The sequence below is a fragment of the Gorilla gorilla genome, chromosome 10, assembly GCF_029281585.2.
Source record: "Gorilla gorilla gorilla isolate KB3781 chromosome 10, NHGRI_mGorGor1-v2.1_pri, whole genome shotgun sequence".
Classification (NCBI taxonomy): Eukaryota; Metazoa; Chordata; class Mammalia; order Primates; family Hominidae; genus Gorilla; species Gorilla gorilla.
Window position 1 is genome coordinate 132692580 of NC_073234.2, and position 17543 is coordinate 132710122.

Below are 17543 nucleotides of genomic sequence, written 5' to 3' on the forward strand. Positions count from 1 at the left end.
GAGTTCTTGCATGTTTCTGCTCATTCTCTTAGAACCCTGCAACTACATGTGAACAAGCCCAAGCTAGCTTGCTGGAAGAGGAGAGACCACATGGAACAGGGTTGAGTTATCTCAGCCAGGACCATCCTAGACCACCCTGACCTTAGCTGACCCCTCAGATGTAACTACAGATGCATGAGAAAGCCTCACCAAAATCAACAGAGTCTGGACCAGATCAATCACTGATCTACCCAGCCAATCCGTAGACTTTTGAAAAATAATACATAGTTTTAATAGTTGTTTTCAGCCACTAAGTTTCAGGGCAATTTGTTACATTGTAATAGCTTGCAGATACCATTCTTCCAAGAGGCCCAGGTTCAACAAAAATTTAAAGCAATATAATGGTTTGTTGACTATTAAAAATATGAAATAAAAACATTGAGGACACACTGTGAAATCAAGGAAGGGTTTGTTTAATACTCCACCAGTGGTCAGACTGTGAGAGACAGAGATGGTATTCACAAGCAGCAACTCTCCTTAGATTCTTTTGTGTACTGGGTTCACAAATAAAAAGCATTTACATAAGAGAGTGAGAATCCACCAGTGGTTCTCAAACAGGGGTGAATTTCTTGCCCAGGGAATGTTAGGTAATGTCTTGGAGACTGTAAGAGTTGAAGAAGGAAGAAAGAAACATGAAAAGTGGCTTAACAATCAGAGACAGGTTTATTTTAAAGAATAAACCTGAGAGGGGTTTCTGGCCAAGTTAGGTTAGGAGCACTCTTTATTTGTTTTTCTTTAAGTTCGGGATACACGTGCAGAACGTGCAGGTTTGTTACATATGTATACATGTGCCATGGTGGGCACCTATCAACCCATCATCTAGGTTTTAAGCCCCGCATGCATTAGGTGTTTGTCCTAATGAGGAGCACTCTTTTTTACAGACTAAGAGTATTTAACGGTTTAGGGTGGTAGAGCTTATCACAAGCTTGGAATGTTTCTGTGTCTCTTTGTCTTGCTTATCTGGGAGGGAGAGTTTTTGTGTCTGTTCCCATACATTTTCCTGCAGCTGCAGGCATACCCCGCAAGTCTGCTTTTAGCTTCCCTATCTTTGTGTATCGAAAGGGAAAGGAATATGCTTATTAAGGCCCACTGTTTTACTGGAGCCCATTGTATGAGTTTGAAGTTTGGTGGTTACCCAAGAGACTTTCCCCCCTCCCTGTGTGCCCGAGCTGTCTTATCTGTGTTTTACTATCTGCTTTTCCTGGCTGCTTGTTGTTAGGAGGGAGGTGATTTCCTTGAAATACATGAAGTTAGAAAGGGAGCTGGAACTTAAAATGGCAGTGTTTGCCCAAGATGGCAGTGCTCCTGCTCTGTCAGAGACATTTTTGGTTGTCACAACCTGGAAGGGGGCGTACTGACATCTAGGGGGTATGGGTCAGGGGTGGTGCTCAACACCCTACAACAGAGGACAGCCCCCACAACAAAGACTTATCCGACTCCAAATGTGGATAGTGATGAAGCTGCCACCCTCTCATCTACACCCTGCTGGGATACTTACCAATGTGCTCTTAAGGTGGAGGGTGTCAGTGAGAACCACCTCAGTCTCCCAGTTCTTGACCTTGAGGAAGCGTGGACACTTGGAGGGGCTGCCATTCTTTGTGGGGGACTGTTTTCCTGAGGCAGGGGGCTGCAGGAGAGAATGAAGGTGGAAGATGAGGCAGGGCCTTGAGTGGACTGTAACATCGTCTCCACAGAGGCTGGGACAGCCATTGTTCTTCCTGGGATCTGCCTTGAGTGACCAACTGTCTACATCCAGAGTAAGATCCAGCCCTTCCTGCTTGACATGTACAAGGCTCCTGGGAACCTGATTTCCCCACCTACATGGAAAGAAACACCATGGAAGAGCCTCTAGGATTCTGCCCTGGGGAGATGGGTCAGGAACTCAAAGGTGGTCTCTCTGGTTCAACAGGGTCTGACACACTGAGGAAGGACTCAGTGAATATTTGTTGAATGAATACATGACTGAAAGGACACCATCAGCCTCTTTGAATGATAATAGCCCCCAGCACCGAGGAATCAAACCTAAAGCTGGGTCGCTGGGTTGTTTTACTTGGATTTCTAGGCCTTTCTGTGACAGTCCAAACTCACCATTTCTGGTGAGTACTGAGAAAACAGAAAGATTTAAATTGAAAAATTTTGGGCCAGGCACAGTGGCTCACACCTGTAATCCCAGCACTCTGGGAGCCCGAGGTGGGCGGATCACTTGAGATCAGAAGTTCGAGATCAGCCTGGCCAACTTGGTGAAACCTTGCCTCTATTAAAAAATACAAAAATTAGCCAGGTGTGGTAGTGCACACCTGTAATCTCAGCTACTTGGGAGGCTGAGGCAGGAGAATCACTTGAACCCGAGAGGCAGAGGCTGCAGTGAGCCAAGATTGCACCACTGCACTCCAGCCTGGGAGACAGAACGAGACTCCATCTCGGAAAAATAATAATGAAATAAAATAAAATAAATTGAAAAAATGGGAAGCAAAGAATATTGTCCCCAAATTTCTGGTTTCTGACTTTTAAAACTTCCAGGCTTTTTCCTGCCTCAGGGCCTTTGCACTTACTGTCCCCTCTGTCTTGAACACCTACATGGAAAGAAACCATGGAAGAGCCTCTTTATGGGGACCTTTAGTCCCCCATTTGTCTTCACTCTGCAAATGATTTGGCCAGTAGGTGAGGGGGGATAAATCTCAGGCTGACCAGTGTTGGCCCATTCATTGTAGACCTCACTGATAAGGATTACATCTGTCTTTTTTTTTTTTTTTTTTTGAGATAGGGTCTTGCTCTGTCACATAGGCTGGAGTGCAGTGGTGCAATCATAGCTCACTGTAGCCTTGACCTCCTAGGCTCAAGCAATCCTTCCACCTCACCCTCCCAAGTAGCTGGGACTACAGGTCTGTGTCACCATGCCCAGCTAATTTTTTATATATTTTGTAGAGATGGGGGTCTCACTATGTTGCCCAGGTTGGTCTTGAACTCCTAGACTCAAGTAATCCTCCTGCCTCAGCCTTCCAAAGTGTTGGGATTACAGGTGTGAGTCATCGTGCCTGGCCTAGGATCACATCTGTCTTGGATGCTCCTGGGTTATTGTCTACCTGCCTGGGCACAGGCACACACATGCATCAGGCAAGCATTGGTCACTTAGTAACTCTAAGGGAGGGGCAGCAGGTGCACCCTGATGCGAAAGCCAAGCAAGATCAGGGAGAAGATGAGCCAATGTTAAGTGACACTCATGCAAAGAGTACATCAGTGCACAGTGACCTTGAGGCAGGGCATTCATACATTCAATTAGCATTTATTGAGCACCTATTATAATACATGCTCAATAAATAGGCACTGGGGATTCAGCAGTGAAGAATACAGACAGGGACCTTGCCCTCTGGAGTGTTATGTGGTAGAGGTGGAGATAAACAGTAAGTAAACTAATATAGGGTCAGTATAATTCCAGGTGATGATAAGAATAGAAAATGGGGAGGTGACTGTAACTAAGTGGAGGGGAGAAGGGCAAGTGCAAAGGCACTGATGTGGGAATGAACTTGTTAAGTTCAAAGGACCAGCAAGGAGGTTGAGTGTGGCTGGAGTGTATGCATGAGGGCAAGTGTAAGGAGATAAAATCAGAAAGGAGGCAGGGCACTCATCTCTCTGGCTTGGAGGAGCTCAGGCTGGTGAGGGTAGCTGTGAATTATGAACAAATGAGCTGGATCAAAGTCCAGGATAGAAGTCACAGAGAACTGCGAAGGACTAATACTGAAAACTAACATTAAATGAGCACTGATTATGTGCCAAGCAACAACCTTATTATCTCCATTTTACAGATTAGGAAACTGAGGCACAGAGAGGTTAAGTTGCCCAAGATTGTAGAGTTAATAAGCTGAAGAAAGGAGTCCAATCCAGGCAGTCTGGCCCCCAAACCATGCCCTTAACAGCTTGACTATCCTGCCTCCTGGCCATTAAGAATAATTCATTCATTTAACATATGTTTATTGAGTAGTTCCTATGTGCCAGGTGAGGCAGCAGAGACCAAGACTATAGTGACAAGCTAGATGGATGTGATCTCTGCTCCCATGGAGTCACAGTCCTGTAGGGGGTGATGAAAACTGAATGAGCCATTGCAATCGATTTAGCACAATGGATGCCATTACATGGGACCTTGGCAGCACAGGGGAGGTGGGAGCACATAGAAGACACATCTAACTTCTAGGTCAAGACCAGAAGACGAGTATGTGCTAGCCAGGCAAGGAAGAGGAAGCAAGGTCTTACAGGCAGACAGAACAGATCATGCAGAGGTCCTGAGTTAAGAGAACTATCATGGCCACCTTTGCAGCCAGTGGAATAAGAGTTCTGAGTTCTGTGTTAAAGCATTCATGGCGCCATGTTGGAGCCTGGGGAACAGGAGGTGGGGAAGAGCGTGCCACTGTTAAAGACTGCTCCGGGAGAGTGCAGGCTGTGGCAGCACAGGGAACACATGGAAGGTGCTAGGATTCATAATCTTCCACGTCTCCCGGCCCTGGCCAGATCTGGTCCTCCTCAGTGCCGGGCGCTACCAACCATCTGTGCAGGACAAGCCACAGGTGGGAGCTATCTTAATCATCAGCCTCTTCTCTATCTCCCACACCCAACTCATCACTGACTCTCCCCCATTTTAGCTTTTTAACTAGCTCTAGAATCCATTCACTCCTCTCCCCTTCCACTGGCCAGCACCCTGACTAAGTCATCTCTTACTTGGATGATCATAGTCACCCCCTAAATGTTAGCCATTATTTATTATTATAAATGTTATTATTATGTGACTACTAGCTCAATTTACAGTATTAGAAGTATAAGTATTACTTGTAGTATTGCAATACTTCTGCAAGTATTATTGCTTGTATTACTTGTATATTACTTGTATTATTATTACTACTTGTATTATTACTTGAATTACTATTATTACTTGTATTATTATTACTTATATTATTACTTGTATTACTATTATTATTACTTCTGCAAGTATTACTACTACACTACCACACTGGGAGCATGATAAAGGTTTGGGTGAGTTCTTTCCTTTGTTCCTCATTTATACTTTCTAGCCTGTCTAAGTTATTGTGCCCATGTTTCCCTAGGAAGTTGGATACAAACAACCCCACTTTGTTCAAACGTCTGGCCAGGCACCCTAAACACTTCTTTAAGATCCTGTCTCCCCTCCTGTGTCTTCCAGGAGGAGTCTTGGAGGTGATGAAAGTCACATCTGGGCAGGGCTTTGTAGTAAACACATCCCTCTGATTGTGCCCACAACCTGTATCATCGAGAAAAAAACCAAATAATCCTGCCTTGCCCACAGGAAGGCACCCCAGCCATTCTCCCTACATACCCAGTTTCACTCAGCCAGTTTAGAAACCCTCTCGGCCACCCATGTGAACACTGTAGAGGCTGAGGAGCAGCTGAAATCCCAGGGCGGGGATGACAGATGTGGTGATGACATTGGGTCTGGGCCCAGGACTCAGAGGGTGGGGGGCCAGGCGTGAGGAGGAGGAGCAGGGTGTGGCCTGTGGGCGGCAGCCGACAGTCTTCATCGCCGGGGAGGGGGAAGAGCGAGATAGCAGGACTAATAAAAGAGGCCATCTGTTGAGGTCCCAGATGTGCGAGGGGTGGTCGTTACGAGTCAAGTAATTGGCTGCCCGAGTGCGAGCCGTGCCACCCTCCGCCCTGGGTTTCACTGGATTGCACACTTGAAACCAGGCATTAGGAGGCTTCTGGCAGGGCTGTTGTACTTGGCGCTTTGATGTTTTAATTAGCCAGCAGCAATATTAGATGACTCAGGAGGGGAGAAACGGGGAGATTAATATAGCAGTCAGGGGCCCTGCATGCAGGATGCAAATGACTTTTCTGAGTGGGCACCAAAGTTCTCCTGGTCAAAATGCAGATTAGCAGCACTTGTGAGTTATTATGTTGGGCACAGGGCACAAGCGGGCTTTGGGCTGTGGCTACATACACCCTTTTCTGGCTTTATGTCTGCAGTGGGGACAATGGAAGCTTTTAGGTGGGAGGAGACATTGGCTCGCTCTTTGTGGACCCCTGGGACACCCGCCCCTAAGTGTGCAAAGGAGGCCATGATCTCATGGGCATTTTCATAGCCTTGTCAACACCTCTTTGCCTAGGAAGCTTGCAGAGGCCCTGAAGGAATGAAAGGAAATGGTCCTGCAGCCAGGCTCAAAAGGAGGCAGGGAGGTGCGGTCATGTCAGCCTGGGCTCCGGAGCTGAGAACGCCACTTCCAAGGACTGCTGAAGCTCTGATTCCTTTTCCCCTCTCCTTTTCTCCCTTCTTTCTCCCCTTCAACAAGTGCATATTGAGCACCTACTATATTTTGGGGACTAGTATTCTAGGACTCAGCAGCCACTGAATGACTCTCATCCCACAACTGGGAAAAGCATCTTACAGCTGCTTCTTCTAAAGCAGAGATCTGCAGACGGCATGGCCCACTGTCTGTTTTTGTACAGCTTCTGAGCTAAGAAGGATTTTTTCCATTTTTGGGTTATTGAATGCAAAAATCAAAAGGAGAATATTTTGTGACACACAAAAGTTATATGATGTTCAAATGTTAGTATCCATAAATAAAATTTCACTGGGGCTCATTTGAGTCCATATAGTATGTGGCAGCTTTGACATGACAATGTCAGAGCTGGCTAGTATTTTGATAGAGTCCAAGGCCATGTGGCCCACAAAGCCAAAAATATTTATCTTGTCCTTTAGATAAAAGGTTTGTGGATGCCTGATGTAAAGGGTTGAATTCCAGTGGCTGACCCCGATCACTGAGTTTGCTCAAATGCCGCCATGTTAGAGATCTTTCCTGATCATTCTTTTTTTTTCTTTTTTTTGAGACGGAGTCTCACTCTGTCGCCCAGGCTGAAGTGCAGTGGTGTGATCTTGGCTCACTGCAACCTCCATCATCTCCTGGGTTAAGTGATTCTCCTGCCTCAGCCTCCTGAGTAGCTGGGATTACAGGCATGCGCCACCATGCCTGGCTAATTTTCCTTTTTTTTTTTTTTTTTTTTTTTTAGTAGAGACGAGGTTTCACCATGTTGGCCAGGCTGGTCTCGAACTCCTGACCTCAGGTGATCTGCCCGCCTCAGCCTCCCAAAGTGCTAGGATTACACATGTGAGCCACTGTGCCGGCTGTGATCATTCTTTAAAGCCGTGTCACTTCCTTGTCATTCTCTGCCCCCAATCACCCTTACCATGCTTTGTTTTCCCCATAGCACTTAACACTACCTGTGGTCATCATGAGCATATATGTACCTGGACATGTATGTGCATACCTACATTTCTATATCTTGTAGATATAGATTTACATATACCTATATAGGCATTTAGATAATACTTGTTTTCTGCCTACCCACTGTTCAGTTTGTTCTATCCCTGAAACAGTGCCCAGCACACAGTATATGTTCAATAAACATATGAGATCTGCATGAGACTACATTCTGTCCTTCCTCCAAATTTATTTGAAGCCTGTGATAGTTAATATTGAGTGTCAACTTGATTGGATTGAAGACTGCAAAGTACTGTCCCTGAGTGTGTCTGTGAGGGTGTTGCCAAAGGACACTAACATTTGAGTCAGTGGACTGGGAAAGGCAGACCCACCCTCAATGTGGGTGGGCACAATCTAATCAGCTGCCAGTGCAGCCAGAAGAATAAAAGCACCAGAAGAACGTAAAAAGACCAGACTGGCTTAGCCTCCGAGCCTACATCTTTCTCCCGTGCTGGATGCTTCCTGCGCTTGAACATTGGACTCCAAGTTCTTTAGCTTTGGGACTCGGGCTGGCTTCCTTGCTCCTCAGCTTGTAGATGGCCTATTGTGGGACCTCACCTTGTGTTCGTGTGAGTTAATACTCCTTAATAAACTCCCCTTTATATATACATCTATCCTATTAATTCTGTCCCTCTAGAGAACCCTGACTAATACAAAGCCCTAACCTCCATCCCCCACCCCCATGTGATTTTGTTGGGAGATAGAACTTTTAGGAGATAATGAAGGTTAAACAAGGTCATAAGGGTGGGGCCCTAATCTGATAGGATTGGTGGCCTTATATGAAAAGGAAGAGAGAGCTCTTTCTCTTTGTCTGCCATGTGAGGACACAGAGAAGGCAGATGTCTGCAAGCTGACAAGAAAGCCCTCTCCAGAACCTGACCATGCTGGCACCATGATCTTGGACTTCCAACCCCCAGAACTGTGAGCTGTAAATTTCTGTTGTCTGAGTCACCCAGGCAATGGTCCTTTGTGATTAAAACCTGAGCAAACTAACACAAGGTCTAAAAAGTTTCAACACTGTAGAGTTCCTTAAATGCTAAGCCAAGGATGTTGGCCTTGATTTCATAGAGTGAGCGATCTTATCTCAGCTGGGTTTTAGGAAAGACATGATTGCAAGGATTGCAGGAGGGAGAGGGTCAAGGCAGAGAGACCCATGAGGAGGATGGTGCAATGAGGCCAGGAGTAGCCATGGGGTTGGAATGCAGCTGCAGGGGCAGCAGGACTGGAAGCAGGGAACTGAAGGTTGGGGGCTCTGGAAGTGGAACTGAGAGTCTCTGGGTAGGAGAGGATCGGGGCAAAGGATAAAGTCAACATGGATTGGGTAAGTGGAAGGATGGTGGGCTTTTTTTTGAGATAGAGTTTTGCTCTTGTTGCCCAGGCTGGAGTGCAATGGTGCGATCTCAGCTCACTGCAACCTCTGCCTCATGGGTTCAAATGATTCTCCTGCCTCAGCCTCCTGAGTAGCTGGGATTACAGGCATGCGCCACCACGCCTGGCTAATTTTTGTATTTTTAGTGGAGATGGGGTTTCTTCATGTTGGTTGGGCTGATCTCGAACTCCCGACCTCAGGTATCCGCCTGCCTTGGCCTCCCAAAGTGCTGGGATTATAGGCATGAGCCACTGCACCCAGCTGGATGGTGGGCTTTTTAGCAGAAGCTAGGAAGTAAGAAGCAGGTGTGCTGGGCAGTGGACGGAGGGAGATTTTTTAGGCAAGAAGACAGAAAATCAGCACCAGAACTCAGAACACCTAGACACAGAGGCCAAGCACCTGCCCTTCCCCAGTAGTGGCTGTCACTGTCACAAGCCTCACAGTGAAACCAGGACTGACAGCTACACCAAGGGAGGCAGGCAGGCGCCTCCAAGACATACAACATCTTAGGAGCTACTATGGCAGCAGTCCTCAACCTTTTTGGCACCAGGGATCGGTTTTGTGGAAGACAATTTTTCCATGGACTGGTGGTCAGGGGCATGTTCAGGATGATTCAAGGGCATTACACTGATCGTGTGCACTATTTCTATTATTATTATATTATAATATACAATGAAATCATTACACAACTCACCAGAATGTAGAATCAGTGGGAGCACTGAGCTTGTTTTCTGCAACTAGATGGTCCCATCTGGGGGAGATGGGAGACAGTGACAGATCATCAGGCATTAGATTCTCATAAGCGCAGGCAGCCTAGATCCCTTGCAGGTGTGGTTCACAGTAGGGTACGAGCTCCTGTGAGAATCTAAGGCCACCACTGATCTGATAGGAGGCAGAGCCCAGGCGGTAATGCGAGCGATGGGGGCAGCTGTAAATACAGATGAAGCTTCACTTGCTCGCCTGCCGCTCACCTCCTGCTGTGCAGCCCAGCTCCTAACAGGCCAGTACTGGTCTGTGGCCTGGGGTTTGGGGACCCCTGCATTATGGGCTGAACCATGTCCTCCCTCCCCATCCCCATCAAATTCATATGTTGATGTCCTAAACTGCCTCAGAATATGGCTTTCTTTGGAGTTAGGGCCTTTACAGAGGAAATCAAGTTAAAAATGAGGTCATCAGCATGGGTCCTGATCCAGTAGGGCTGGTGCCCTTAGAGAAAAGAGAAATTTGAAGGCAGATGTGCTCACAGGGAGAGCGCCATGTGAACATGAAGACGGCCACCTACAAGCCAACGAGGGAGGACTGGGTCAGCTTCTCCCTCCCAGCCCTCGGAAGGAACCAGCACCGCCAACACCTTGATTTTGTATTTCTGGCCTCCAGAACTGTGAGGCAATCCATTCTGCTGTTTAAGCCACCAGTTGGTGGTGTTTTATTACAGCAGCCCTAGTAAACTAATCTAAGAGCTAAGGCCTAAACTTGTACAAAGCAAGTCGCTTCTTATTCTTATGCTATCAGCACCAGTGACAGCTCCTCTATTAGAGGCCTGCAGCAACCTGCCCTGTTTGGCTTGTCCTGAAATGAGGGCAGCACACCGGGGCTGAGCTGGGCAGAGGGCCATTCACACCAGGGGCCAGACGCCACACACTGTGCCCTTTGCTGCAGCCCTGGGCGGCACCGCACCCACCTGTGGGTACCACCTCTCCCGGGCAACAAGCATAACCTGGTTACAAGCTGGGGCAGCTCAGGGTCCAGGCCCACAGACTCACAAAACCAGAAGGTACCCACTTATCCGTACAATTAAAAAATTGCTGTGTATAGAACTTAACCAAGTGTATTTAGTACTTTGGAATATAATTTCCTTTAGTGTATTCAAAGCATTATGTCTAAAGTGATTCGTTCCTTAAGATAACTCCATATAAACTTGACATTGCTGGCTGGGCGTGGTGGCTCATGCCTGTAATCCCAGCACTTTGGGAGGCCGAGGTGGGCGGATCACGAGGTCAGGAGATCAAGACCATCCTGGCTAACACGGTGAAACCCCACCTCCACCAAAAATACAAAAAAATTAGCCGGGCGTGGTGGCGGGCGCCTGTAGTCCCAGCTACTCGGGAGGCTGAGGCAGGAGAATGGCATGAACCCGGGAGGCCGAGCTTGCAGTGAGCTGAGATCGCGCCACTGCACTCCAGCCTGGGCGACTGAGACTTTGTCTCCAAAAAAAAAAAAAAAAAAAAGTTGACATTGCTTACTCTGCCTCTCTCTCTCTCTTCTGTAATTCAACAGTCTGTAGATCTGTAGAAGGTGATTAAAAAAGGGGGTGCTTGGGAGTCAGACTCACCCCAGTTAAGGATTCAGGGTGATAGTGGAGACCTCTGGAGGACCAAGGGGCATCAAGGCTGAATTTTTTAAGCTTTCTCCAAATTGCAGTGATATCATAGTATAGCCAGATGTTACTGGACAACTTTCAGCTTGGTCCCATTACCAGACCAGAATGTATATATACACTAGGAATTAATCTTAACATCAATCCCGTAATTATCTCGTGGCCTGCCCTATGATACTGCATCGTACTGTGTTTGTTTGTTGAAAGCCTTAACTTGCTAAATGCAAATACTGAAAATGCACAACAAGTTTCATGTTTATGTTTTGGCCCTTGTATCTTAGAAAATCCTGGGAACCTCAGGAAACGGAAATCGGCTGGGGCTGTTGACCTGTAAGAGCCTCTGTTTGGTGGGAGGTTGGTTTTGGCAACTGATACCAATTTACAGAGAGGAAGAAAAATGACTTTGACCCAACTTGCCCTTTTTGGGAAAAGCATTTCAATATGGGGTGACGCAGTGAAGGAGCGTGCAGAGTGGTGTCACTGATTGTGAACCACAGTGTCATTGTCAGACCTGGACAACAGTCGGGACAGCCTGCATTGAATATACTCACTCTTAAAACAAACAGTTAGCAAAATATGTGGAAATTCCAGCAGGGCTGAACCCAAACACCAGTCAATTCACGCACCACTTCCTGGCTCCACCCTGGCTCTGACCACCTAGGACAGCAAGTTTGCTTGCTGGCCTCTTGGCTCAGTGACCTATAAAGACCTGGGAGTCACTGAGCAGGCGATGGCTCAGGTGGAAGGAAGGAAGATGCCTCTGGGATGGAGAGAGACTCTGTTCAGTATACATCCCTAGAAAGCATCTTGGTGGGGGATCTGCTGGTTTGAGGGCACCCTGGGAATGTTGGATCACCCTAAGAAGTGGGGCACTGAAGATCCCTTTGGGAAAATCCAACTTGGGTATCTAGACCAAGGCAAGGGATACCTGACCTAATTGAAGTAGGGGCAAAAATGAGTTGGACCGCAGCTTAGAACTAGGGATTTGGGGCATCCTCCTACAGAGGGAAATTAATCTCAAAATGCAAGAGGTTTCTCAAATGCTTCGAGAGAGACTTAGGGAAAGGAGTAATCAAGAAGCACCCTGAGATGTCAGCCTCAAGGGAGCCAATGGACTCTGCCAAAGCCAGCCAAGGCAGCTCTGTGGGTAATATCTGTGCATGAGTCTATGAAACCCCAAATATCACAATATGATGACTACTGTGTGTATTTCCATCTGTAGTTTGTCTTGAAAGTAGAAGTTTTCAGAAGTTGAGGTGCATATTAAATGAGAAGAGGGGATGGCTCGGCTGTGAACTGCTCCAGGGCAGTGATCATACTCAATTTCATTTCTTTTGAGACGGAGTCTCTATCACCCAGGCTGGAGTGTAGTGGCACCATCTTGGCTCACTGCAACCTCCGTCTCCCAGGTTCAAGCGATCCTCCTGCCTCAGCCTCCCAAGTAGCTGGGATTACAAGTGTGTGCCACCACACCTGGCTAATATTTTTTGTATTTTTAGTAGAAACAGGGTTTCACCATGTTGGCCAGGCTGGTCTCAAATTCCCGACCTAAAGTGTTCCACCTGCCTCTGCCTCCCAAAGTGCTGGGATTATAGGCATGAGCTACACCTGGCCTTCATTTCATTTTGAGTAACATTCAGTAAATGCCTATTTGGTGCCTGACCTGGGCTAGGCCACTGCACATCCATGGGTTCATTGAATCCTCATGGTAACCCATTCTTCAGATCAGAAAATAAAGGCTGTGAGAGGTGACGTGGCTATCCTCAAATTGATGAAAAACAAGCAATAGAGCTGGGCTTGGAATCCAGGCCCTCAAAGTTCCCCTCTTTCCACTCAAGGCCCTCCTGCTCTTTTCTCTGCGTGTTTCCACAGCCCGGCCCCCAGGAGGCATAAATCACATCTGTCCCATTGATTTCAATGAGTGACAAAGATGACGATGTGGTCACAAAGGGGAGGAGATGCAGCCTTGTCATGAGTCAATGGCTGGTCACTTTGGGCTTTGGGTCACCTGTTGGCCACAAGGGTTTCATCTGTAAAATGGGCACAGTGCTTCTTATCTGCCTCAAATTCGCAATATATTATTTATCCAAATAAGAGCAATAGTAATGACCCCAACATTTGTTGAGCATTTATTCTGTGCCAGGCCCTGTAGAGTGGGCTCAGGGCTCCATGGCCTGGGTTCAAATCCCATCTCCATCACTTACTGGTTATGTGACCCTCGTTGAGCCACAAAACCCTCTGTGATTCTCAGTTTCCTCATCTGTAAAATGGAGACAATCACAGTATTTCATTGGGTTGAGCTGGGGGTTCAATGAGGCCATGGACCTAAAGTGCTTAGCACAGTACCTGATATTGCTCAATAAATATATTAGGTCCCGTTGTTATGGCTGACATCATTATCTCATACGTTATCTCATTTCATCCTCCCCACAACTTGATGAGCCTATTAGCCCCTATTAGGAAAGGGAGGCTCAGCACAGATGCTATTAATAATTAGTTGTCGGCCGGGCGCGGTGGCTCACGCCTGTAATCCCAGCACTTTGGGAGGCCGAGGCGGGCGGATCATGAGGTCAGGAGATCGAGACCATCCTGGCTAACATGGTGAAACCCCGTCTCTACTAAAAATACAAAAAATTAGCCGGGTGAGGTGGCGGGGCGCCTGTAGTCCCAGCTACGCGGGAGGCTGAGGCAAGAGAATGGCGTGAACCCCAGGGGGCAGAGCCTGCAGTGAGCCGAGATCGGGCCACTGCACTCCAGCCTGGGTGAAAGAGTGAGACTCCGTCTCAAAAAAAAAAAAAAAAAAAAAATTAGTTGTCTGACCAAGGTCACCAGCTTGGCGCTGGATTCCTGGCCTATTTTTTTGAGATAGGTTCTCACTCCAATGCCCAGGCTGGAGTGCAGTGGCATGATCTCAGCTCAATGCAACCTCTGCCTCCCAGGTTCAAGCAATTCCCCCGCCTCAGCCTCCTGAGTAGCTGGGACTACAGGCACACGCCACCAAGCCCAGCTAATTTTTGTATTTTTGGTAGAGACAGGGTTTCACCATGTTGGCCAGGCTGGTCTCGAACTCCTGATCTCAAGTGATCCACCCTCACTGGCCTCCCAAAGTGTCGGGATTACGGGTGTGAGCCACCGCGCTGGGCCACTGTTACTGTTATTTTTATCCTGACATCATTACCGTACAATGAGTCAGGGCTGATTTAGAAGGCTTCCTGGTGAGCATGCTAGGTTGTCTCCAAGAGGCAGAGCATTTTACTGGTTTGCCTTCATTCAGACCCAGGCCGGCTGGGGCTGGCTACACCCTTTTGGTTTTCAGCAAGGCCAGCAGTAGCAGGCCAGTTGGTGTCATCCTGGTGACCTTGGATCCCCTAAAGGTTGGGAAAGAAATGGCCCGCAAGCCTGTCCCCCACCTTTCTCATAATTTAGAGCTCTCTAGAGAAGCTGGTGGGTGCTGTCATTTACCTGGAAATAGGGAAAATCTTCTCAACAGATTTTGACATTTTGAAAGCAGCTAGCAAGCCCTGCGTCCCCAGGGGTGAGAAAATGCCATGATCCTCAGGCGGCTGAGCTTGGGGAGTGGGATTTCGATATAACAGTGATCTCTCTATCTGATCACCTTTACCAGCTAGAGGCTGGAGGGAGGGGCAAGGGCAATGGGAAGGATGGAAAAGAGGAGAGAACCCCAAATGAAAACACCACTTCCCAGGTCCAGCCCCATCCCCACTCGAACCTCGTACTAAGGGTTTGATTGATGCTTAATTGGTATCTGAAAATAGATGCTCCATCCCCAAACAGGGCACAGTTCTACCCCTTCTCTCCTAGGAAGGCAAACCAGACAGGCAAGGGAAACGATGCTTAATAAGAAAGGAAGGCAAGAAGGGCTTGATTTGAATCCTGAGTTTGTGCAGGGAGGATGGCCCAACAGCAGGTCCTCATGTTGTTTATCTAGGGTAGCTTTTTACTTAAGACAATTATTATAACAGCCTTTAGGATGATGTCAAAACTCAACATGTGTTCACGCCTGTAATTCCAGCACTTTGGGAGGCTGAGGCGGGTGGATCACAAGGTCAGGAGATTGAGACCATCCTGGCTAACTCAGTGAAACCCCGTCTCTGCCAAAAATACAAAAAATTAGCCGGGCGTGGTGGCATGTGCCTGTAGTCCCAGCTGCTGGGGAGGCTGAGGCAGGAGAATGGCGTGAACCTGGGAGGTGGAGCTTGCAGTGAGCCGAGATCAGGCCACTGCACTCCAGCCTGGGCGACAGAGCGAGACTCCATCTCAAAAAAAAAACCACAAAAACACAACATGTGTCTCAGGTGGTGTTAGCACCAAAGGCAACCTCAGAGAACTAATAATGATCCTTAGTGAAAAAAATAAAAAGCAACATATCAGCCACAACCATTCCCTTGCCTATAATGCCTTTTTCCATTTTCTTTTAGGCAAACTTCTACCTGAGCTTCAAAACCCAGACCAGGTGTCACTTCTTGGGGTAAACCTTCCCTGGTACCTACTTGCTGAGGTAATTATGTTCCCAAAGCATTTTGTGTTCCTCTTTATTTCAGCACTAATTGAATCTTATGTGAGTCTCTCCCCACACACATCCGTGAGGGTCTCAAGGGCAGGGAAGCCTGTGTTTGCTCAGCTTTGCTTCTACCCCAGAACTATGCACACGGCAGGTTATCAAGTGAATGGTGACAGATGAACTGATTTGTTCTATCTACTATCCCAGGCCAGATGCAATTTGCAAGGGGGTGGTGAAGATGAGGGTCACAAAGTCATACACACAACGCACTCTGTGACTGGGGACTTGTCTCACTGGCCCCACCCACAGTGACCCAGACTGTTGGCAAGAGAAATGACTGCTAGATAAAGATTAATGCCTCAGCCTCCTGAGATGGACTTAAAAGAAGATGACTCTAGGGCTGATTTTCTTTGAATCTAGACAAACAAGAGCATCGAAGAGGGTGGGGGATCCCTTCTGGGATTCCCAAGGAGTCAGACCTCACTATTTCCTCCAGGAACTTATAGTCTCCTGTGTTAGGAAGTTCTTCCTCATGTCTAACCTGCATTTGTCCTGCTTCAATTGCATTCTGTTGCCTTTTGCCCAGTCCTTGGCAGTTGCTTTGCTGCCCTGCCCAGCCGTTCCTCAACCCCCACCTATCCCTTCCTGACTCAGGATTGCAGGTAGTGGCTGGGTTCCTCTTTGTGACATTAACAATGCTAGGCCCCCTGTGGATGCTTAAACAAGCCATAAATGTGGGTTACAACTGGAAGGATAGAAGCTGATTCCGGCTGGGCGTGGTGGCTCACACCTGTAATCTCAGCACTTTGGGAGGCCGAGGCGGGTGGATCACAAGGTCAGGAGATCGAGACCATCCTTGCTAACACGGTGAAACCCCGTCTCTACTAAAAATACAAAAAAAATTAGCCGGGCGTGGTGGTGGGCGCCTGTAGTCCCAGCTACTCGGGAGGCTGAGGCAGGAGAATGGCGTGAACCTGGAAGGCGGAGCTTGCAGTGAGCGGAGATCGCGTCATTGCACTCTAGCCTGGGCGACTGAGTGAGACTCCATCTCAAAAAAAAAAAAGCAGCTGATTCCAGGAGCTCCAGGTACAGTGGCTTTGAGCAGGTAGAGGCGAGGTTAGGAGATCGTTTTTCAGGATGGAAAAAAGAACATTGTGTTTTCTATTAATTTGCTCACCCTGGGAAGCATTTCTGAAGCCTGTGCCTATGGAGATGTCTAGCAGGCGGTAATAGGGCTGTTTCCTTTGCGCTGGAGCTGGGACTCAAATATATCTGAGCGCTAGGGTCTCTGCCTCCTGACAGCTCTATTTCTGAGAGGCATTTGGAAAATTGAATCTCAGACAACAGAGCCAGGATGATTTCGCAGGCCCGTGACTTTTTTTTTTTTTTTTTTTTTTCCTGAGGCGGAGTCTCACTCTCTTGCCTAGGCTGGAGTGCAGTGGTGCAGTCTCGGCTCACTGAAACCTCCAACTCCCAGGCTCAAGCAATTCTTGTGCCTCAGCCTCCTGAGTAGCTAGGACTACAGGTGTGCGCCTCACGCCTGGGCTCATTTTCATATTTTTAGTAGAGACGGAGTTTCACCATGTTGGCCACGCTGGTTTCGAACTCCCGACCTCAGGTGATCTGCCCACCTCAGCCTCCCAAAGTGCTGGGATTACAGTCGAGAACCACCTTGCCTGGCCTGGCCCGTTGTTTTAAATCTTTTTGGGTCAAATCCTACATTAAGGATTTGATGGTGGGCAAAGACGAACGTAAATCCCAAGCTCTGCTGGTCTATCAGTCATGCTCCCAGGAACTCTCTAGGCTAAAACTGCTCAGCACACTTACTTCACCTTGGAAGATTCAGTCTTACCCCCTTTCTCCAGCACCCTCAAAGTCCTTCCCTTCTCCAAGCAAACGGAATTTCTATATTAGCAGAGGCCTTAAGGCAAGCTCTCCATATATCTTCCTGTCCTT

General features: G+C 47.7%; 1 protein-coding gene across 3 annotated transcripts in view; it reads right to left on the reverse strand.

The window, feature by feature from the left end:
- Positions 1-17543, reverse strand: part of NOS1 (nitric oxide synthase 1) — a 153750-nt gene that overhangs the window by 80999 nt on the left and 55208 nt on the right. For all 3 annotated transcript variants that reach the window (XM_055358126.2, XM_055358125.2, XM_063694384.1), the window contains exon 4: positions 1538-1666. In XM_055358126.2, the coding sequence (XP_055214101.1) occupies positions 1538-1666 (129 nt within the window). The remainder of the gene's footprint in view (positions 1-1537; positions 1667-17543) is intronic.